Source organism: Corvus moneduloides, chromosome 4 (assembly GCF_009650955.1).
Source record: "Corvus moneduloides isolate bCorMon1 chromosome 4, bCorMon1.pri, whole genome shotgun sequence".
Taxonomy (NCBI): domain Eukaryota; kingdom Metazoa; phylum Chordata; class Aves; order Passeriformes; family Corvidae; genus Corvus; species Corvus moneduloides.
This window is the reverse complement of record NC_045479.1, coordinates 73,190,627-73,214,183: the sequence shown is the minus strand read 5'-3', so window position 1 is coordinate 73,214,183 and position 23,557 is coordinate 73,190,627. Positions and strand designations below refer to the sequence as shown.

The window sequence follows — 23,557 nt, the reverse complement described above, 5'->3', positions numbered from 1 at the left end:
GCAGGGCAAGGAAAACAAGACCCCAAAAACTTGAAATATTTGGATTCTGGGATAAAAGCATCCCCAAATTCGGGGGTTTTTTTGTGGTGCTGGTGGCAGTTTTTCCCTGTGGCAGAGGAGAATTCTGTGTGCCAAGGAATGCCACCAAAGAACGGGAAGGAAAAGGTTCCAACTTCCCTCCGTGACCCAGCACATTCCCAATCCACATGGGAATGGGGGAAAAGATTTGCTGCCAAAACCAAACGGGAAGAGAGAGGGGGGTTAAGGGATAAAAATGACGAGTTCCAGGAGGTCAGGAATCTTCAGGACCTGGAATTCCACACTCCTGGAGAGGGGCCCCAGCTCCACTCGCTGCTAATGGGTGACATTTGGACGTGTGCTGGCATGGAAACGGCTCCAATTTAGCTGCTGGCAGGGTCGCAGCGGGGCCAACTCACCACAAATCCCTCTCATTTCGCTCCGGAGCACTTCCTTCACCTCTTCCTCCTGTGCCAGAGTGGGAAAATGGAGGTTAGGGATGAATTCCAAGCCCGGCATCACCTCCCTGCTCCTCTGGTGGAGCCGCCTTGTTTTGGGTGTGATGAGATCAGAGGTTTGGGGAGCTGGATTCGAGGGTTGTGGCTCATTCCCTTTGGAAATTCCTGGTTTTCCTCTGGCCATGAGGAATGGGATCCCAGCCCATGTCACACCTCAAACCTGGGCTGGCTTTCCAAGGAGTGTCCCCACCCTCCTGGCATTGTCCCCGAAGCCACGATGCCCAAACATCCCTGAGCTCTGAAAAGCCATGGAGCCACCTGCATCCATGAAAAAAGTCCACTCAAATTATCCTCCAGGATTGCCCCTTGGAATGAGCTGTGGGACCACATTCAATGACTTGGAGCTGCACCTCCTTCTGCTTTCTGTCTCTTTCCCAGCCAACCCCATTCCCTATGGAATGAGACATCCAATCCCATGGATTTGGAGCCCATCCTTCATCCCTGGGGCAGCCAACAGCCACTGGTTCCACTGGGAATCTTCCCTGTGGGATGCTCGATGTCCTGCTGCACTTCATGGGGTCACCACCTCTTCTCCTTCTTGGGATTCCAAATTTTGGGGCATTTTCCAGGTAGGGACCTGGAATTTTCAGCAGCCCAAATACAGGCGGTTCCCACAACCCCCCTCCACCCCCCCCCGGTAAAATTAATCCTGCCTGGAAAACTAATCCTGGAAAAACTGGAAATTCTGCCTTGTGTCAGTCAAGTGGCACAAAATCCGTGATGAAGGGATGTGGAGGGAGGCGCAGCAGGAATTTTCTCCTGATCCAAGTGGGTCAACCCCTCCTTCTCCTCCGGGATTTAGAAGCCCAGCGCAGCAGCTTTTCCCTGAAAACGGGGCCCATTTCCCTCTCCTGCTCTTTCTTTGGGTTGGATCACTGGGTTGGGTTGGAGCACTGATCCTGCTGGACAAGCAGGAATTGGGAGTCATGGGAAGGGTGGGAGAAGGAAAATCTGCCTGAGGCTTTAGGCTTGGCTTTGTAGAGCCCAGCTCTGCTCACAGCCCGCCCTGCCCTCCCTGGGTAACAGCCACCAGCCTCATTTCCCAGATATTCTCGGAACGAATCCGTTTCTCAGCATTTCCCTCCCCCCTTTGGCCTCTTAGGGCCGGATTGTCCAATTTTCTCCATTTTCCCCCGTAATGGGAGGTGATCTTGGGAAAAAGCACTCACGGAAAGGCCCGGATCTCCCTTGGCTCCTTTCTGTCCGGCGGGACCATTTTCCCCCTGTTAAAAACACTTCAATCATTCCCAAATCTCAGGAGATTGCCCATTAAATTCTCCGGGAATAAGTGCTCCTTAGGGATGACACCTCGGAAGGGAGATGGGTAAAAAAAGCCCCACATGTTTTCCTATAAATTTTAGGAATATCTTTGTGGGCAGACAGGAACAGCCTCATCCACATGTCCATCAGATCCCAGGTTTTTTGGGAGCTCTCCTGCATCCCAACAATATGGATTTTAACAGCTTAAGTCAGGTTTATTTTCCAGTTGGAAAAGGGAATGGAGGCACGGAGAGGGTCTGGCCTGCACAGAATCTTTGGGAATCAGCTCGGGCAGAAGATTTGAAACTGGAGCTGCAATTCCAGTGCTGGAAAGATGGAAAAACCAGGAGATGCTGAGCTTTGTCAACAGGGATAAAACACCCCGACAAATTTTCCACTCAGAACTGCTGGAAACTGGATTTGTGGATTAAGGGATACTTAAAAATATTAAAGGACAAGGAGCACAAGAAGGATGATCCCAATTAAAGCCGGGAGGCTCATTTTTCTCAATCCATGCTCACTTCCAGGAGCTGGAGCGCCAGGAAAAATCACATTATCCACCAGCAGCACATGGAGCTAAAGCAGTGGCGCTCCTGATCCTAAAATCCCTTGGGACAGGGACCGACCCCAAACATGTTGGGATTGGGATCTTTGGAACTCTCTGCTGAGCATTAATTGTGCATTAATTGCCCTGCCCTGATGATTGGTTCATTCCCGCTCTGCCTTGAGGATGTGCTGATCCCAAGTTTGATGTTTTCCCAAAGGAATTTTCCCCAGCTGGAGACACCTCCAGGCAGAAGTTTGGGTAGCGCTGCCCGTGTCCAATGCCTGGAATTTGGGATTCAAATGTCTCTGCTCTTAAGAAATGAAACCTGGATGATCCAAGTTTATCCAGGCCCAGTGCAGAATTTTGGGAATGCTGAGAAACCCCACTGGATCATTCCCATACTGACCACTTCTCCTTTTGGCCCATCCATGCCCGGGGGCCCCTGGAGGCAGAGCTGGGATCTCCCTCTTTTCCCTGGTGGACCCTGGAGAAGAAAAGGACAGTTCAGTCAGCACTTTCCCAAGATATCCCACTTTTCTTCAGGATTTTCCCCCTAAAACCCAACCTGGGCATCCGTAGAAGCCATCAGAGCCCCCCAGGTGCTCTCTGGATGGGATGGAATCCATGCCCTGGGAATTTTTCCCTCTGTCCCAACTCCACATGGTCCCAGGCCATCCCGTTTGTCCCTTGAAGCCTCCCATGCCATTCCCTGAGTTTCTCCTTTAATTCCAGGAGAAGCCAAGGAGCAGCGTGGGTGGGAAAAGCGGCACCTCACGGCCTCTCTTTAATCAGTGTCCAAAAAAAAATCCATTTATTATCCCAGCCAGGCTTTTCCAGGCTCGCTAATAACATAAAAAATTCCAGCCTTTTTAAATATCCATGAGGGAATCTTGTACTTTCGGCTCCCTCCTCCCTCCTGCGATTCCTTTGATTTATTTTTCATGGCAAGGCACAGCCTGGGGAGCAAGGGGAAGAATAATCCTGTTTCCATGGGCTGGAGCTGGATTGAATCCCTATTTTATTGCTCTGGAAGGACCTTTTTCCACCTCCTTCCTATAACCACCCTTCGAAATTCCTTTTGGAGATTCCTGTCACGCTTCCAGCATCTTTATTCCGTGATTTCAAGCTCTTGTCTGTAAGGAAAATGCCGATTTCCTGAGGGATTTTCCAGGTAAAATCCAGCTTCCATGAGGCCGATTAGCAGGGAGAAAATCCAAGTCTCTTTGGGGGGGAAAAAAGAAATATTTGGGAATTGTTTAAAAGTCGATTTTGTGATAAATGAGTGGATTAAGGAGATCAGGTGCCACAAAAAAAAATCTGGGAATTGCTGGATTTGAGTTGTTCAGAGCAGCTGAGTTCATCCTTTTTCCTCTGCCTCCATCTGTTCTTGCCTTAAATCCCATGTTTTTGGTGAATTCCATGGAATCACACTTTTTTTTTGGTGTTCTGAACAGCAGCCTCACGTTCTGATCAACGTCTCCCCTCCCAGACATTGATCCTGCAGGTTTTAATTAATTGATTCGTTTAATTAAGCATTATTTCTCATGGAATATTTGCCAAAATCCCGTCGGTATTTGATCCTGATGGAGCTGATGTGGGGTAAAAGTTGCCAAAGGATATCGGCTGGGAAAAAAAAGCAGGAAAATTCCACTGGAATGAGGTGGAATAGAGATTTTTTTTTTTTAGTGACCCATCCATGTCAGAATTCCTGCAAGGATCTGTAGGACAAGGAGACCTCGGAGATCCAGGAGAGTGGATCTGATGAGATCCAGCCTCCTTCAGATTTTCCCACAAAATTTGGGGTTGGAATTATCCCAAATGCCATCCTCCAAAATCCAAATTACCGCAATCATTGGCAGGATGAAATAGTGTGGATAAAATTTGGTTTTTCAGCTTCTTTTATTCCAACTTTCCTTTTACTCTTGGACTTTCCAGCTAATTTCTATATTCTTTAATCCAAGCCTGAAACTCTCCCAGCAAAACCACGGAGGAAATTTTCATTTCCAGCCCTTTTTCCCTCGGAAAGTTCTTCATTTCTCCAAGCTGTCTCAAGAAAACTTCCAGGGCAGGGTGATCCTGCTCATCGATGGAATTAACATCTCATTTCCAAGCTTCTTTCCCTACGTTTCTGAAGGTGCCCAGCGTGGCTGGAATGCAAAAATATTCATTAAAAACGGGAGCTGAGAGCCAGCGGCTCCTTCCCGAGCTTTGGCATCCTGATCCTGGGATAATTAACAACTGGATGTCCTGAGCACTTGGAATTACCTCTTCACGGAGAGGTCACGTCTTCCCCTGAAGAGATGGGAAAGGAGGGGAGGAAAGGGGATGGAAAATCTCCGGGGGGAAACGAAGCGGGAGATGGAATACGTGGATCAAGATCCCACAGAAAGCGGGAATGTGGGAGAGCTCGGGAGGCAGCGAGGAAGGGGTGGGAGAGATGGAGCCATGGGGACACTTCGGGGGTGTTTGGTCACACGAGGGTGACCAGGTGTGGGATTTCTGTGGGATTCAGGATCTGTGGGATTCAGGATCTGTGGGATTTGGGACCTGCTGGGATTCAGAATGTGTGGGATTTCTGTGGGATTCAGGGTCTGCTGGGATTCAGGACCTGTGGGATTCAGGACCGGTAGGATTCAGGATCTGTGGGATTTGGGATCTGTGGGATTCAGGACCTGCTGGGATTTGGGACCTGCTGGGATTCAGGACCTGCTGGGATTCCGGACCTGTGGGATTCAGGACCTGTGGGATTCAGGATCTGTGGGAATCGGGATCTGTGGGATTCGGGATCTGTGGGATTCAAGACCTGCTGGGATTCCTGTGGGATTCAGGACCTGTGGGAATCAGGACCTGCTGGGATTCAGGACCTGTGGGATTCAGGATCTGTGGGATTCAAGACCTGTGGGATTTGGGATCTCTGTGGAATTCAGGACCTGCTGGGATTCGGGATCTGTGGGATTCTTGTGGGATTCAGAACCTGCTGGGATTCCTGTGGGATTCAGAACCTGTGGGATTCAGGACCTGCTGGGATTTGGGATCTGTGGGATTCAGGACCTGCTGGGATTCAGGACCTGCTGGGATCCCTGTTGGATTCAGGGCCTGTGGGATTCAGGGCCTGTGGGATTCGGGACCTGTGGGATTCGGGATCTGTGGGATTCAGGATCTGTGGGATTCAGGATCTGTGGGATTCAGGACCTGTGGGATTCGGGATCTGTGGGATTCAGGACCTGCTGCTCACCTGTGGTCCTGGCTCACCCTGTGGCCCTCGAGGTCCAGGTGCTCCGGCCCCTCCAGGCTTCCCAGGCCATCCCGTTTGTCCCTTGAAGCCTCCCAATCCAGGAACTCCCTTGGCTCCCTGGGAATCACAGGGATGGGGCAGTCAAACACCATCCAAACACTTCCATGGCTTTGGGAATATGGGAACATCTTCCACATTCCTTTGGTGCGGGAGCCTTGCTCTCCACCCTTCCTTGTCCAGAAGGTGCTTGGTGACATGGACTCTCCATCCAACGATTCCCAAGAATTCCTAAATTCCCAACTCTCCCAGTTCACCTAAACAGAATCCTTTAGTCCGCAACCATGGGAAAAACGAGGAAGGAGGAAGATCCCAAACCTATAAATTTCCCACTCATCTGCACCACTGATTTTCTCCTGGAGCTGCTGGAGCAGAGAATATTCCCATTAAAATATTCCCACTAAATAAGGGAAGATCCACGTGCAGCAGTGCTGGAAAACAAATCTGTGGGAGAAGAGAAGAACAGGAGAGGAAGGGAATGAGAATTCCCTGGGAATGATCTCCCTGCTTCCAACCAGAGACTTCAGGAGGTGTTTGACCTCATCTGGGAATGAGGAATGGATTTGTTATCAAAAAAATCCTTTAAGATCCCAAATCAGCTGGAGACTGGAATGCGGGAAGGGCCTGAGGGACTGGAAAATGCCAAGAGATTTGATAGAGGCTGCTGGGATTGTGGGATTTCATTTTTTTTCCTTAAGAATTTACCGTTTTAACAGAAATCCTGGACTTTTTCTCCCTATGGAGAAGTACAAATTTCGGCGTGGGGTTTTTTTTAAGGAATAAAGCAGGAAATTAAGGAACGCAGAGAAGGAAGATTGGTGGGGGGTGATCCAGGTGGGAATTCCTCAAGGAGATGAGACCACAACTCGGGATCAGCTCAGAGACCTTTCCCATTTCCCATGCCAAGGAGGCCACAGCCTGATCCACTTCTCCTGCCCCAGAGCATCCCAGGGATTTACCCTGGGAGTGGTGGTGGAAAAAACTCTGACAGTGAATCCCAGTCCCTCCGGATGGCTTTTCCTCACGCTAAGCCGGCTCCTCCTGGGATTTTATCCATGGACAGAGGTGAATTTAAGGAGACCTCTCTCCCTGCCCTTTTCCAACTGCATTCCCAAGCCTAACGTTCCAACCCGTTGACATTTCCCCACTGGAAAGGGCACCTATGATGTGGAAAATGTTGAATTTTGTTAACTCCACCTGATGGATGTGGGATTTATTCCTCAGAAATGGCAGCGGGGTCGGTACCAACCTTTTCTCCTTTCTCCCCAGGAATTCCTGAGGCGCCGTCGTTCCCTGAGGCTCCCGGTTCGCCCTGGAAGGAGCCAAGATAAAATCATGGCTAATGCGGGCTTGGCAAGGCTGGGATTTTGGGAATGATCTGGTTTTTCCTTGGATTAGAGTTATTGACTGAGTGTCACCTCTGGTGGTATTCCAGGAGAGGGAAAAATCCCGGTAAAATGGAAAGGAGCTGGTGGAATGTCAGGATTGGGATGGATGAACTCGGCTGAGGAGATGAGTAAAGATCCCAATCCCAGTGTCCAAGAATCTTCACCCAATCCATGCTGGGTGATGGGAACAGATCCAGGATAACCCAATTTATGCCCTTTGGAAGAACTCAATCCATGCTGGTTTATGGGAACAGATCCAGGATAACCCAATTTATGCCCTTTGGAAGAACTCAATCCATGCTGGTTTATGGGAACAGATCCAGGATAACCCAATTTATGCCCTTTGGAAGAACTCAATCCATGCTGGTTTATGGGAATAGATCCAGGATAACCCAATTTATGCCCTTTGGAAGAACTCAATCCATGCTGGTTTATGGGAATAGATCCAGGATAACTCAATTCTTTCCCTTTGGAAGAAATGAGCCCTTTCCAGAGGTGGATTTGGGAAACTTTTGGGAAAACTCTTGTTTTCCCAAATGTCCCTTCCCAAACCATTCCATGATTCTGTGACAATTCGGATGCTCACCTTTGCTCCGGGTCGTCCATTTGATCCCGGAATTCCCGGTTTTCCAGGACTGCCAATTTCTCCCTGTGGATGGAAAAGCAGCGGAGGGGCTGTGAGGACAAAGAACCCCAAAAACATTGGGAAAATTGGCTCTGGAAAGGCAAGGAAAGGGATAATCCAGGGATGACACTCAGAGATAAAGTCTCACTTCAGCCTGGAAATTTTGGATCACTAAAACTTAACTAATAATGAATTAAACAAATGAACTAATTAACACTAATTTAACTCAGAACCAAGATAATTGGAGATCCTTAAAATTGGAGATTGTCCGAGCTCCAAGCTCACCTACAGGAAAGTAGGTGGGAAATTCCCGGGATAAAAATTCCATTACGAAATGGAGCGGGGCCGATGAAAACAACAGAATATTAACAACAATAATGATAATAAATAATAATTAAAATTTAATAATAATAATAATAATAACCACAATAATAACAACAACATTGGCTCTGTCACCAACTGCTCCCCATTCTCTTATCAAGCTTTCCAAACCCTCCATAAAAAGCCCATTAAGGCTCATTATCGTTGTTTACTGATAAGGGACTAATGGTGCTGATAAGAGCCGGGCACGAACTTAGAACTGAGCCCAGGCCGTTGCTAAGCCACGGATCAGGAGGGATTTGGGCAGGGCTTGGTTTAGTTTTTAACCCCAACTTATCACAAAGTTCCCTGCAAGCCTTTAAGCTTCCCAATTCGTGATTCCCTGCTCTTCATGGGCCTTCCAAGAGGGATTTTCCCACAGAAATGGGGTGGATTCCTCATGATTCCGTGCATGATGTTGTCCTGGGGATGAGTGGGAAACAATTCTGGGAATGGGGCAGCTGGAGCAGGGTGGAAAGCTGGGCTTGGCTCACCTTGGTGCCTTTGGCTCCGGGAGCGCCGATCCGGCCTGGAAGCCCTCGCAAGCCCTGGGAATAAAGGAGAACACAGGGAATGAGGGCAAAGTAGGAATTCTGAGGGGCCTGCAAGCTCTTCCCTTGGATCCTTCCCTATCTCTGCTTGTCCCAAGCTTTATTTCCCAGGATCATCGAGTGGTTGAGGTTGGAAGGAGCTCCGGAGAACATTTCTCTGAGTCCCAATCCAAGCAGTGCCATCCAAAGCTGGTTCACCGTGTTCCCATGGATTTTGGGCATTTCCAAGGATGGAGATTCCACAGGATCTCATCCACGTCTTACCTTGGTCCCTTTCTGCCCGGCGTCACCAGCGGTCCCAGGGTCACCTTTCCCTCCCTACATGGAAGAAAAAAGGACAAAGGAGATGAATTTTCAGGAATCACACGCCCAAATCCCATCCATGTGCAGGAAGTTTTTTGGGAGCCTCCCTGAGGGAGAACCTGCTGATCCCAGGAAAGTGAGATTTGGTGAAGGATTCCTTGGTTCCCTGCTCTCCCTCAGGCAGAGCTGGACTTGGAACTTGAAATTTGGGCCTTGGTAAGAAGCAAAGGAAAACTCAGGCTGGGAAACATGGGCTAGCTAAGAAATTTTGGGATATGGACATGCTGGGAACTGGAGGAGGACAACTCCTAAAAACCAGCTCAGAATGTGCATCGGAGACTTTTCCAGGTTTTAGGGAAGAGCCTGAGAAAGGCCCTGAGGCCTTTAGGGAGTGGGAAGAGACAGGAGTGTGGGATCCAAGAAGGCATGGAAAGGAATGTGGGATCCAGGAAGGCCCAGAGAGGAATGAGGGATCCAGGAAAGCACAGAGAGGAATGTGGGATCCAGGAGGGCACAGACAGGAATGTGGGATCCAGGAGGGCACAGACAGGAATGTGGGATCCAGGAAGGCCCAGAGAGGAATGCGGGATCCAGGAGGGCACAGACAGGAATGTGGGATCCAGGAAGGCCTGGGAAGGAATGTGGGATCCAGGAAGCAGCAGAGCCTTTTCCAAACAATCCATGTCCTTTTCCGCCACTCACCGGCTTCCCCTTCTGCCCCTGCAGTCCTCTGTCACCTTTGGCTCCCTTGATCCCGTTCTTCCCATCCAGCCCTGCTGCACCCTGCCAGAAAATCAGGAAAATTTCATCCCAGAGCCCACTTTTTCCAGGGAAGAGGGATGAGGACAGTCCAGGATGGAAAGCCAACCGAAGGACCCCTCAATCCGAGGTCAGAAGCTCCCCCAGCAACAGCCCCAAGACCCGAGGCTGGGATTCAGCTCCCATTCCTCACCCCAATTCCATGGGATTGTAAATCCTTGGCAAATGAAACCTGGGAGGGGATTAATTTGTAATTCCAGCCTGGGAAATTGTGGCAGCAAAAGGGTCATTGCAGGCCCAGAGCATTTGGGTGGGATTGGGAATGGGAACAGGGATTTAAGGAATGTGTGACCCAGGGAGCTGCAGCTCTTTTGTCCCGTTTTGGAATTTTTTGGCTTCTGGAGTCACATCTCGCACTGGGACCTCTTTTCATGGAGTCTCCCACTGTTCTGAGAGCAGATAAAGCTGCTCAAAAATCCTAATTTACTTCTAATTTTTAATTCTTAATTTTTTTTCCCTAAGCCTGTCACAGCCTCCTCATCCAGCCTGACCAATTGGGATGGCATTTTCCAGCACCTGGATGTGAAGGAGAAATTGGATTGATCCCACTTGAGCCTCTCAGCTCTCTCAGGGGAGAATGAATTGAGCAAATCAGGAGCTGAACAAGTGGAATTCTCTGCCTGGAATTTGTTTGCTGTGGTCATGGGAAGGAAATAAATTCATTAACAATGGAATTTAGATAAAAAATCAGCAGATTTGTGTGTCTGGATCAGGGAAAATTCATGTTCCTTCATACTCCTGGCACTATCAGGCACAAATAATCTCTTTATGGGTAACTATTTATTGACACAATCGATATAAAATTCCATCTGGGGACGTAAATAAACCATAAAACCCATGGAAAATGGGAATATCTCTCTTTGCTGAGACAGATTGGAGGGTAATAAACCATTCATGTGATGGTTAAATCCCACAAATCCGGGATACCTTCAAGTGCCTGGAGTTTGGAAGGAGCTGGAAGCTGGGATCAGAGCAAGAATGAGCTAAAAAGCTTCTTTTTGAGCACTAAAAGACCTGACATTAATTAGAGCTCTCCTAATTAACTTTAATATTTCCCTGAATTGTCCCAAATGTCTCCTGTGCCAGGTTTTCCTTGTTTTCCTGTCTGTGTCCAACTCATTTTCCTGCTTTCCATGAGATCCTTCTCATCCTGAGAGAATCCCAAACACTTTTAGGAAAGTTAAACTCACTTAAGGACGTGCTGGAAAGCTGCGTCTAAGCCTGGCCTACTTAGTCCAGGCAACATCAATAAGATTTAGACCTGGGTTTTATCTCTCCATAGGTGGTTTCCTGCTTATCATGGGCTGGAGAGCCTTTGGAATATGGATAAGAAGGTTCAAAATTGGGATTGGACATGGCCTGAAGGGGAAGGAGGTCATGGAGGTGATGTCTTCCAAGGCCATGGGAAAGATGGGACAGGAGGAATTAAGAAACAAAAAAAATGGGGGGAAAAAAAAGAGAAAAGGCCAAGAAGCCAAATGGAAATTTGTCCCCTCAGATTTCCATCGCGGTGTTGTGCCAGGGAAACGGAGGCTGGACAATAAACGGGAGCAAATGGCAATTGAATGGCAATTACTGCGGGAATTAACTGGAAATGGCTCCGGCTCTTTGGATTTGGGATTAAAGCGTGGCTGGAATTTCACTGCGAACACCCCGGGAAGGCAACGCAGAGAGGCTGAGTCACCAACCCTGTGACGCACAGAAACCTCGGATCCTCTGCTTCCAGGCGCAAATTCCCGCGGAGCTCCGGGCTGGAGCCAGGGAGCAGCCAGGGAGGAGCTGGGAATGAGCTGGGACACCTCGGGAAAGGCTGGAATCCATCAGGATGCCCCCAGGGTGCTCCCTCCCCCCACCAAAAGGACGGAGCCGTTTGAAGCCACACATCAAAAGGAGGATGAATTTCCAAACTTCTCCTAAAAGGTTTTCCACCTCCTGGGCTTCTGCTCCTCAATATTTGATGGGATGATGCAAATGGAGTCTCCACCTCGGAGTTTCAGCCGTGTTTTTATCCCTTCCCTGCTGGGTTTTGTCGGAATGGGTCTGGCCACGATTATTTGCTGCAGTTTTGAGGATCTTTCCCAAAAAAAACCTATTGGTGTTTGGGATTGGAATTGCCTGAGCAGCCTGGTTTAGTGGAAAATCCCCCATGGCAGGGGTTTGGAATGAGAGGATCTGGAAGGGAATGATCCAAGCCTCAGCATTTCAGGATTCTGTGTGATCCCAGCTTCCCTGGGAAACTTAATATCCATAATAAAGTCAAATTCCTGCTTATAAACCATCCCCACTCCTGCTGAACTCTGAGTCTGGTGCACTCCAGACTCTGGGCATTCACAATTCCTGGAAAACCAAAATAGGGAGCAAGAAATGGAGGAAAAGAGTATTAAAAATCAGAGTTTGGGGGAGAATAATGGGTTAATCCATTGTCATTTTAAGGCAGAATCACAGGGAATAAAGAAGAGGAGCTGGAAGCTTTAATCCATGATCTAAAGGAGCAGTTAATGGGAATAACAGGCAGCAATTGGAACATAAAAGAGGGAGGTGAGGCAGGAATAGCAAAATAAAAAGGGAGCAGGGCTTTTAGAAAAGGGGCACGAGGAGGAGGAGGAGGAGGAGGAGACGTGTGGAATACCAAAACCGAACCCCTTTGTGAAGTCAAGCGGATCCATTGAAATTTCCCGAGGAACAATTGCAGGGAGAAGACACAAATGCTGTCAGCTCGGCTGGGGACTGCCATGGATCAGAAAATCGGGAGAGTAAAGGGATGAGGGTGCTGAAATCACTGCCAGGGAATTCAGCAGGAGTGGCAGTTGTTGAAAATTTGTGGGAATAAAAGATGGGATTGGAGGGAAATGAAGGAAAATGAGGAGCACGAAGCTTTACCTTAAAGATTTGGCATTGGATACATTCTGTCCTCAGGAAAAGGGGAAAAGAGGATTTGGGGAATGATGGACAGCTCTGGAATAACTCAGGGAAGGAATAACCAAAGTGGGAGCACTTAGGAGACAAAATTCCCATCAGGATCCTCCCTCAGGTGCCTGAATGGATGGGAATAATGGGAATTCCCTAAATCTTCCAATAAAACCAGTGGGAAGTGAACCTGCCTGGGGTAACCCGTGGTGGGATGAATTCCAGCCGGGATGTCGTTTATCCTGGATCTTCCAGCAGCATCCCAGCTCGGGTCTGGCTTTTGAAATTTTGGGAATGGGATGGGAAACCAAACCCCAGCTCCATTATCTCAGTCTGGCACAGGCAGCATTGCCCTGCACCAGCAGAATCCCGGGATATTTCCAGAAGGAAATTCCTTTGTTTTGCTCAGATATGGATGGCAGGACACCACTTTGTGGGAGTTATTATCCCTAAAAACCAGGGGAAAACAGGATGCTGGAATCCAGCTGGGCTCCCTTTCCACTCGGCAAACTTTGCTCTATTCCTGGATGGATTCACCTCATGGATTCAGGTGTTCCCTACAAAACAATTCCATAAATATCCTCAATCCAACGCCTACGAGTGCTGATCCCAGCTCTCGCAGCACGTTCCGGCCTCGAGGCGTTGGCAAAGTACTCAGAAGGTTGTTTATTATTATTATTATTAATAATAATAATAAATAAAATAATTAAGAAAATAATAAATAAAATAATTAATGGGACGAGGACCTTTTCCTCAGTGAGCAATTCCCGGGCTGGATTCCAGGCCTGTCAGTAATTCCACAGCCGTGACCGGGAATCAACGGGGACTTATTTCACTTTGGACAACCTTGGAAATTTGGAGTTTGCGCCCTTTATTTAAGAGCTGGACTCGATGATCCTGGTGGGTCTTTTCCAACTCCAAATATTCCACGATTCCATGATTCTGGGAGTCTTTGGAGCTTGGAGACGTTTCCACTTGGGGCGAATACACCAAAGGCATCCAAAACATCAACTAAATGTATTTTGCTTGTGTTCCTTAATGGAAAATCCTGGAATCCTGGAATGGCTTGGGTGGGAAGGGACCTTAAATCCCATCCAGTTCCCATGGGCAGGGACACCTCCCACTATCCCAGGTTGCTCCACACCCCATTCAACCCGGCCTTGGACACTTCCAGGGATAGGGCATCCATGATTTTTCTGGGAATTCTATGCCAGGGCCTCCCCACCCTCACAGAACTTCCTCCACAAGCCATAAACACGAACTTCTGGTTGTGATCCCAGATATCCACACTGGTTTTCCGGCAAAACCTCTTGGAACACGGACTTTGTGGAGCAGCTCCGAGTTCCCATGGACTCTTCCCACCCCTCCTCCACACGCAGGATTTGGAAGAAAGGGAAACATTTTCCAACTCACGGCAGATCCCGGCGAGCTCGGTTCTCCTGGCTCCCCCTGCAAGGAAAATGGGGATGAGTTACCATGGGAAAGACCCCTCTGGAAACAGGGAATGCTGTAGGAGCTCTGGAAAAGGGACAAGGAAGGCTTTGAGGGGCTCCCTACAGCAGCAGCTGGAAGGGCAGTGGGATATCCCAACTATCCCAGCTGGAAAATGATGGATTCCACCAGCTCTAAATAGAGCCTGGAGAACATCTGTCACTTCCCTCCTGGAATACTGACATTCCAGGAGCTCCTTACTGGCCATTCCAGCCTGGAAAAGCTCCCAGAGTGCTCTGCTCCTTTAAAATCTTTAGGACTCTCCTGGAAAAGCACAGCTTCTCCTGCTTTTCCAGAGCCTCAATCATTCCAATCAGCAGTTTTGGGGAGGGAATGAGGAATTATATTCCATGGGAAAACCGTGATGGGATTTTCCACCTCAGTTCTGGGAGGAGATGCCTCAAGTTGGGAGCTCACCTTCTGTCCCACGGGTCCTCTGCTCCCGAAAAGCCCCATCATTCCCTTGGAACCAGCTTCTCCTTTGATTCCCTAAAATGTTAAAAATCCTGTTAAATACATTTTGAGCACCTCCTCTCGGGAAGTTATCCATGGAAAAACCCATGGAGATGACAGAGAAGGTGACCAAAAGCGCCTTTTCCATATCAAAATTCCATCCCAGGGCTCGGGAAGAAAGCCACCAGTGGCAGAAGGACTTGGGAGGAAGCTCTGGGAATTGTTATGGAAAAGATTCCTCGCCCAGTGGTGGGGACTGAGGGAAAAAAGGCAGGAAGGGAAGGGGGTTTGGACCCTTGGGATGAGCTGTATCCATGCCAAAAATCAAGGAGAACACCCTGCTGGGCCCACTGGGGGTGGAGATTCCACTCTGTCCGAAGTCATCCAGATATTTGTCCGAGAGGAGACGCTTGTGTGTTATTTTAGGGAATAGTTTTAAAGGATTCTTTTTAATGGAATATTTTTTATGGATTCTTTTTTATGGATTCTTTTTTATCAGAATCCAACCGGACAGATGAAATCTATGGAATTTTATCTGACTTAAAACCACAGGAGCCCCCCCATCCCCATAGGAGCATCTCCAAGAGTTTCCTTCACTTTGGGCACCTGAGCAGCGGGATCAGAAAAGGGCAGGCTCTGCCTCTTCCCAAGGGAGATGCCCACCTTGGATCAAGCAATTCCCACCTGGACTACACCGGGATCCAGCTTCCCATGGGAAATAACAGGAGCTGGATGTGTCACTGCTGTTGCAGGAGCTTCAATTTATTCAGCCCTGGGTCAGGCTTGTGAAGCCAAAGCCATTTCCATAATACGGAAATAGGGATGAGTAGGACACGGAGACGGGAGCTGTGACTCAGCTGGGAGTGGGAGAATTCCGTGATTCCTCCCAGGAAAGCGGGGCCAGCTTGGGACCTGGGATGAGCTCTTGGGGAGCAGAGGGAGAAGGAGGAGCTCTGCCACCACCCAGGGAACACAGCAGGGACATAGGAGCCATCCAAGCCTTACCAAGAGCATTCCAAAGGCTCCAGGAGCAGGGATGGCTCCCAGAGGGAGAGGGGGATGTGGGAATTCAGTGGTGACTTTTCCCACTGGGACACCTGATATATGGGATGTGTTTGGTGTTCTCAAGCCCAGCTCAGCCCCCTCCTCTCCCTGTTGGTGCCAGAGTTGGGTGTGTCCATGTTTTCCAGCAGGGAAGGGAGGATGCAGAGACTGGAGAATCCTGGAATGGTTTGGGTTGAAAGGGACCTTAAAGACCATCCAGTTCCAATCCCATCCATGGGCACGGACACCTTCCACTATCCCAAGCTACTCCAAGCCCCAATGTCCAGCCTGGCCTCGGACACTTCCAGGGATGGAATCCATAACTGGATGGCAAAAAATTATGGCATCCATAATTTTTCTGGGAATTCCGTTCACCATCCTCGGTCCCTTCCCCACAGGCTTTGGGAAATTCCCACCTTTTCTCCTACGGGTCCGTCCTCTCCCTTCTCGCCTTTGTCTCCATCGAAACCCGGCAGTCCCTGCTCGCCCTGAAAGGAAAACCAGGAATTAGCAGATTCCAATTCTTCCATCTCTCCTGGGAGGATCCAGCTGGATCCAAGTCCTGCTTCCCAGTGCTGATCCCAAGCGGGGAAGGGACAGCTTGGAAAGTCAAACTTACGGGATCTCCTTTGGTGCCTTTGTAGCCCTGGGGTCCGAAAACGGTCACGGACTCACCCTGGAGAAGGGAGAGACAGGGAATGGGATCCACCGGGAGCTCACGGATCCCACTGGGAATGCAGTGATTAACAACAACGTTAATTGGTAGGGTTAATCACCCTTAATTAGCTGGATCATGAATGCGCCCAGAAACCTCCAAATCCTGAGGTTTCCCAGCGACCTCCTGTCCCCAAAAACATTGGAGCCCACTGGAATTATCCCAGTGATTTTCTCCCGACTGGAAATGGACAACAGGACAAATCCCTGATCCCAGGCTGCCCGTGCTGGGACAGATTCCATGAGTGCCACGTGGCTTTGTCACTCAGGGCGTCGGGATTTCCCGCTCTTCCCAGCCTTGGGAAGTGGCCATGGGCAGGACAGGGAATGGATCTGTCCTGGTTTCTGGAGCTGAGGAACGGGAGTGGCACTGAGGTCACCCCCGGACTTTGGGATGTCCCCAAAGTGTCACCCCCAAGAGCCACAGGGACACAGGGACCCCATGGACACATTCCTGCCAAGCTCCTCAGGGAGCAGAATCCAGGCTATTCCAAGGAATGCCTCGGCTCTGGAAAAGGGATGGCTGTGTCTCCAAAGGGATGAGGCACCTTCTGAGGGGCAGCTGTGTCCCCTTGGGAAAAGATTCCCTTCACTCAAGTCCCTCCAGTGGAAATTTCCCTGATCCAGGAATTCTGCCTTGCCGAGGTTTTACCAACCCCACATCCATCAATATTCCCAAAAATCCGGCATTTTTTGCACTTCATCCAGCCCTCACCTGGTTTAATCCACATGCCTGCTTCCCAGCTCTCTAACAGAGGCAGGATGGGGCTCAACAAATTTTGGGAGTAAAAAGGAGACTAAAAATCCTGCAGTTGAATCCAACCCAGGACACAAACCCTGGGATTCACAGAGCTATTCCCACATTGATCCAGGGGGAATGAAAAGGAAAATGAAGCTGCAATCAGGTGGAACAAACCCAAGCCAATTTTTCCCTCCCGCTCCTGTTTTATCTCCGATTCCACCTTATCTTAAGGCATCCTTTGGAAAATGCATCCCACATTCCTTCGGCTTGGGAAGAGTTTGGAAGCCTCCTCACGAAGAAAATTAAGAACTGATTGGTCTCCGGAGCGAGTTCCTTTCCTGAGGAGCTTCCTCGGAGACAAATGGGCCTTAATCACGGAATATTGCGTGACTCAAAGGCGGCATCATCATCCCGGAGCTTTTCCAAACCTCATTTTCCAACGAGCCATTCCAGCCAGGAAGGAACTTAACAAAACACTGGGCACGAGTTCAGCAGTTTCGGAGCATTTTCCAGGAGCACTTGAGGAGTTATTTTCCCATTACCTGCCAGGAGCCGGCTCGGGCTGTTGGAAATTGAGGTTGGCTTTGGGGTCAGCTGCTTATTCCAAAAATCAGGGGGAATTTTCTTCCTGCCTTAATTCAGGATTTTTGTGCCCTAGCAAATCGTTCCCAAAATTATGTTGGTTTTTTTTTTTTAAGCTGCTGCTTTGGAGGATCCCATCAAATCCATCTCAAAAACTCCGCTCCGAGAGATGTTTCCAGCGCAGGGATGGAATCCAAAACTGGGATTTAAACTGGTGGAGACCCCCCCAAAAAGGAGGGGGAGAATCCATGAGTTGTCTCCTCTTCATTTCATAGGCACAGCAAGGAGAGGATGGATCCAGGCTTTCCTTGGAGCCACACAGTGAAAGGAAACCCCCAAAACATTGGGAATGTCCTTACTCGTTCTCCCTTTGGTCCCGGAAGTCCCCGATCACCCTAAACCAAGGAAAAGAAAAAATAAGAGAGATGGATTATTCCCTTTCATTCCCTCCTGTGTTGCTCAGGCCACTGATTCCCACTCCAAGGCGTTAAAATCTCCTGGAGCTGGAAGTCAGATCTTCTGGACAATCTGGAAAACCCTCGGCTCCCCCCGAAATGTTGTGGCCATCCCAACGTTTGGAATGGAGCAGGCAGAATTCCCTGTCTCCCTGTGTCCAAAGGAGTTGTCCAACCTCTTCATCCCTCCATCAGGATTAGGGGCCCTGCGCTCTTATGGATTGGGATGAAAGAGCTGCGCTGGAGGATCCACGGAGACCTTTCCTGGCCTTCCCGCAAGACTCGCCTGCCTTTGAACCTCAGGAATTGTCCAAATTCCAAATTAATTGAGGCCAGATTTATGGCATTGACAAAGAACGAAACCCCAAAGGACTGAGGGGGTTTTCCTGACTCCATCCATGGCTCAGCACATCCGTAATCTGGAATTACTGCTCGATTTCCCATCCCAACGGGATTCAGCATCTCCATCCCGCAGGGGGGGAGATGGCACCCAAAAAATGAAGGATTTCCCAAATTTCTCCCTCAAATCTTTTTAGGGAATGTGTATGGAATAGGAGCTGGAGTGCAGAGCATGTGAGGCTCACCCAGGGGCTCTCCCAGTCCATTCCCAGGAGATCCTGGGATTATTCCCAAAGGCTGATCCAGGGGCTCTCCCAGCCCATTCCCAGGAGATCCTGGGGTTATTCCCAAAGGCTGATCCGGGGGCTCTCCCAGCTCATTCCCAGGAGATCCTGGGATTATTCCCAAAGGCTGATCCAGGGGCTCTCCCAGCCCATTCCCAGGAGATCCTGGGATTATTCCCAAAGGCTGATCCGGGGGCTCTCCCAGCCCATTCCCAGGAGATCCTGGGATTATTCCCAAAGGCTGATCCTGGGATTATTCGCACTGGTTTTACAGGGGCAGCTGCTCCCCCCAACATCAGGGCACTGTGTGGATAAGAGATGTAGATAAGATAAGGGTTGTAGATAAGAGTGGGAGATAAAATATCAGCTCTTACTCTTTGGCCTTTCACTCCCGGGAAGCCTTTTGGACCCTGGAAAATGCCATTAAAAAAAAAAAAAAAGTGAGGATCCACAATAACAGGAGGAAAATGGGAAGGTGGGAAAGTTTGGGAAGAGCAGCCTCCACCCAAAGGCAGAGCTGCTTCCAGGGATGGGCTCCAGCATGGAAAAACAGCTGGAAGAAGCAGCACAGGAGCTCCTGCTTCAATCCTCTGCCCACCACCAGGATCTCCTGGCAGATGGATCAATTCAGCCGGATTCCCTCATTTCGAGAATCCCACTGGGATTTTTGGACCCTCGGCATCAAGGAAAAGCTCCAGGAGATTCCTCCAAGGTGGAGGTGGATCCTTGATGAGGATCTCCAGAGCCCCTGCAGGCCAAGCCAGGATGGGAAGCGCATTCGGAGAGGGGAAAATCCATCGTGGTCATCACTGTTTGCAAAATTCCCAGGAATATGCAGGAAGATGGGAATTTCCATCTGCATGGACACCTTCCACTACCCCAGGGTGCTCCAGGCCTCACCCAACCTGGCCTTGGACACTTCCAGGGATGGGGCATTTTTCTGGGAATTCTATGCCAGGGCCTCCCCACCCTCACAGGGAAGAATTTCTTCCCAATATCCCATCTATCCCTGCCCTATTCCAGTTTAAAGCCATTCCCCCTTTTCCTATTGCTCCGCATCCTTATAAAAAAATCCTCTTTCTTGTCATTCCATGAAAAATAACAGCTGAATAAATAATAATTAATTACTATCTAATAAGGAGTTCATCCAAATTCCTGCTGCGCTTTGTGTCTCCCCTGACTCAGCCCTCTCCAGCAGAATAAGAGCCTGAAATTCCTGCCCTGAAATTCCCAAATTTCCCACAGAACTGACAACAGCAGGGAGGGATTGATATTCCAGGAGGGCCTCCAAACCTTGGGATGAGTCACCCAAATGGCCAAGGACATGAAGGAATTCACAGGATTTCCACTCCCTCATCCCATCGGAATTCAGGTTCCCAAATCTCTATTTCCCACTGGAAGAATCCCATTGTATTCCTCTCATGGCTCGTGGGGATTTTGGCAGCCGTGGAGCCGCGGTTTTCCGGGATAGCGGAACACTCACCATCATTCCAGGGGGACCCCGCATTCCCACGATGCCCTCATCACCCTGGGGGATGGAGAGGGGCAGGGATGGCCGCTGGCACACAGGGAATCCCAAATCCACAAAGCATCCCAACGTTTGGAACGGAGCAGGCGGAATTCCCTGTCTCCCTGTGTCCAAAGGAGTTGTCCAACCTCTTCATCCCTCCATCAGGATTAGGGGCCCTGCGCTCTTATGGATTGGGATGAAAGAGCTGCGCTGGAGGATCCACGGAGACCTTTCCTGGCCTTCCCGCAAGACTCGCCTGCCTTTGAACCTCAGGAATTGTCCAAATTCCAAATTAATTGAGGCCAGATTTAGATCTTCCATAGAAATCCAAGGCAACCTGAGATCCCGGGATTTAGATTTATGCCGGAGTCAGAAGAGCAGAAACATTATTCCATCATTTCCTTTGGCTAATGAAGCTCCAGCAGGATTTACCCACAGCTGTTGACATTCTCAGGGAATGTTTTGCCTCCTGGGCCTCATCCAACAGCAGGTGGGGAATTTGTCCCAATGGATTGGGCCATAAATTCCCAATTTATTTGTGGAACAGCCACAGGAGCAGCAAATTGAAACACGGCCTCCGATTCCGACTCCGTCTTTGCCGGAAGGAGACCAAAACTTCTGAGGAGCACAAGGAAAAGGGAATTTTGCTGCCTGAAACCCTTCAGAAATTTCTGGGATGGGTGGGTGGGAGGTGAGGGATAAAGCTGCTTCCAGAGGGGGCTGGAAGCTGCAGGAATCCAAGCCTGGAATATTTATGGATGGACCTACCCTAGAGCCAGGGAATCCACGGGGACCTCTCGGGCCAGCGGCTCCAACGCCAACTTCTCCCTGGAAAGCAGAGAATTTTGGAGGTGTCACTTGGAGCAGGGACACCACACCACCCAATTCCTGATTAGTTTGGCCAGGATTGAAGTCCAAGGAAGACTCAGGAGACTCAATTCCATGGATTTTCTGCTGTTCTCTCTGGAGGGGGCTCCAGCAACCATGGGAAGAAGGGAGTGAGGGTGGAATGGGATGAAGAGGGATGGGGTCAGGCATGAGGAGCCAGAGGAAAGCAGGGATTTGTCCCATTCCCATCCCAGGATCTCAGCTTGGGACCTTCCTGGGAGCGTGGCACTGACCTTGTTCCCTTTGGGTCCAGGTGTCCCGGGAATTCCCTGGAAAAGGAGAACAAAATAAAAGGGAGGATTTCCTTTGGAAGTGCTCAGTGCTCTCCTATCCCAACATTCCAGAGCAGGAAAGCCTATCCAGCCCAGATCCCTCATCCATCCCTCCCAAAAGGCACAGGGAATATGTCAAATCCACCTCTTTTCCTGGGGATCCCGATGGTCCCACAGGCCCAGGAAATCCATTCCGGCCTCTCCTCCCACGTTCCCCCTGGAAAACAAAAACCCTTTGAGAGGAGAACACACGGATGGGAAAGCTCCTGATTTCCCTGATCCAGACAAAAAGCAGGAGATGGTGATCCAGGTGTTCCCTGCAGTGGCAGGAATTTCCTCATGGAAAGGGTTACCAGGCATTGGCAGGGGCTGCCCAGGGAAGTCTGGAGTCCCCATGGAGGTGTCCAAGGAATTCCTGGAGGTTGCACTCACTGGGGATTGGTCACGGGTTGGGCTCGGTGACCTTGGAAGGCTTTCCCAACCTCAGTGATCCTGGGATTCTGGGATTCCTCCCTCTTTTCCCAGGGATCAATGACCCCAAAATTCCGTGCTGCCATCCCCGTGCTACGGCCACTCCTTTCCTTTCCAGTCACCTCATCAAATTCCCAGGAAGAACAACTTCCTGGGAGCTCCACTCCTTTCTTTTGGAACCTGAGGACCGTCCCACTGTTCTAATCATTCCCGCTACCTTCCCTTTTCCAACCGGGATTTGTTCCCACTTCCCTGACAATCTCCAGGCTCAGGAAGACCTGGAATTGTGGGAGCTTGACCCACAGGATCCACCTGGCATGGACAGTTGGCTCACTGTGGTCACCCTGAGGTGACAAACACCCCATGGTGTCCCCTCACCTTCTGTCCTGGAATTCCGGGCACGCCCGGAGCCCCTCTGTCCCCCTGGGATCCGGGAGTGCCGGCGTTGCCGCGAATTCCTTGGATGCCCTGAGCTCCTGGAGGTCCCGGGGCCCCTGGCTCGCCCTGGTGAGGGAATCACAAGGAATTGGGATATAGGGTGGGATCTCCTGTCCTTCTAAAGGTCCTGGAGAAAAGCTGGGATGTCTCCTTGAATTCTCATGACCATGAAATTTGGGACAGCGCTTCCAGCCCTGATCCATGAGGAGATCCAAGGGCTAGAGGAATTGTCACTGAACTTTGGGATGTCTTTTCTTCCCGAGTTTTGGTGATGAAAGGGCTTTTCCACGGCTAAACAAGGAGAGAGCCTTTAGCTCCTGACCTGAGGTGAATTCCAACATCCCAGGGATCCCTGGAACTCATTCCTGCTGAGCCCACAATTCCCTGGATTTTTTTTTTCCCAGCCTGAGGATGTCCCTGCTGATTGCAGAGAGCTCAGCCCAAACCATTCCATGATTCCATGATATTTATCCTCAGGATCTCCCTCTGAAATGGCCCTTTGGAGGACACAGAGCATTCCCTCTCTCCCAAATCCTTCTCCTGCTTTTCCAGGATGATTTCAGTGCTTTCTCTTTCCAGGCACTTCCATGCTCCACACCCAGCAGTGGAAAACCAGACTGACAAAGAGGAAAATCCACGGAAAAAAATCCAAGCGAGATTCAACCATACCTTAAATCCTGGTGGCCCAGCCTGGCCGATGGGACCTCTGAACCCAATTCCTGGTTCTCCCTGGGAAAGGAAAGTCAGGAAAAATCAGGAATTCTCCTTCCAGTGTGAACCCAGGACAGGGAGAATTTGTTCGTGCTGTTTCACGGAGATCCAGCTGAAATCCCACAGAGCTGATCCCATTCCAAGGGTTCCTACAGAACTCTCATCTCCTCTGGATGATCTGAGCTGGAGACACAAAGCTGCTGGGAATCAGCTTTGGAAAAGAGGGAGCAGGAATACGGCCGGGAATGGTATCCCAGGACTCTGGGTCAGACCCATTCCCTGGCGTTACTCATCCCCGAGGTGGCCTGTCCATGTGATCCTCCTGGAATCTCCTCCTGGAGTCTCCCCCTGGAATCTCCTCCTGGAACCTCCTCCTTGTCCCCAGCCAGCTCTGGCCACTCCTCAGGAGTGACCTGGACACTGATCCCGAGGTGGGAATGTGGGATATGGGAAAAGGAGGAAAAGGCCCCCCTGGCTGGTGCCAACTTTACCTTTTGACCTTCTTCCCCTCGGTCTCCCTTGGTGCCCTGTGGAACGAAGAGAGGGATCCGAGGTCACGGAATTGTCACCCCTGA

The 23,557-nt window shown here is 49.9% G+C and overlaps 1 protein-coding gene across 29 annotated transcripts in view; it reads right to left on the bottom strand.

Moving 5' to 3' along the window:
* LOC116443165 (collagen alpha-1(VII) chain-like) overlaps positions 1–23,557 on the bottom strand; it is a 94,051-nt gene that overhangs the window by 5,570 nt on the left and 64,924 nt on the right. For 15 of the 29 annotated variants that reach the window (XM_032107094.1, XM_032107098.1, XM_032107100.1 and 12 more), the window contains 22 exons: positions 23,474–23,509; positions 22,941–23,000; positions 22,212–22,337; positions 21,508–21,579; positions 21,324–21,359; positions 20,971–21,030; positions 20,176–20,292; positions 19,067–19,102; positions 17,974–18,009; positions 16,196–16,252; positions 15,993–16,064; positions 14,497–14,568; positions 14,002–14,037; positions 9,565–9,645; positions 8,824–8,877; positions 8,503–8,556; positions 7,610–7,672; positions 6,885–6,947; positions 5,579–5,695; positions 2,750–2,827; positions 1,706–1,759; positions 438–486 (listed from right to left, as the gene is read on the bottom strand). In XM_032107094.1, coding sequence (XP_031962985.1) covers positions 438–486; positions 1,706–1,759; positions 2,750–2,827; positions 5,579–5,695; positions 6,885–6,947; positions 7,610–7,672; positions 8,503–8,556; positions 8,824–8,877; positions 9,565–9,645; positions 14,002–14,037; positions 14,497–14,568; positions 15,993–16,064; positions 16,196–16,252; positions 17,974–18,009; positions 19,067–19,102; positions 20,176–20,292; positions 20,971–21,030; positions 21,324–21,359; positions 21,508–21,579; positions 22,212–22,337; positions 22,941–23,000; positions 23,474–23,509 — 1,429 coding nt within the window. Of the gene's footprint in view, positions 1–309; positions 487–1,312; positions 1,439–1,705; positions 1,760–2,749; positions 2,828–3,126; positions 4,636–5,578; positions 5,696–6,884; positions 6,948–7,609; positions 7,673–8,502; positions 8,557–8,823; positions 8,878–9,564; positions 9,646–14,001; positions 14,038–14,496; positions 14,569–15,992; positions 16,065–16,195; positions 16,253–17,973; positions 18,010–19,066; positions 19,103–20,175; positions 20,293–20,970; positions 21,031–21,323; positions 21,360–21,507; positions 21,580–22,211; positions 22,338–22,940; positions 23,001–23,473; positions 23,510–23,557 lie in introns of those variants that run through there. The other 14 variants (XR_004239767.1, XM_032107119.1, XM_032107103.1 and 11 more) reach the window with 12 other exon arrangements.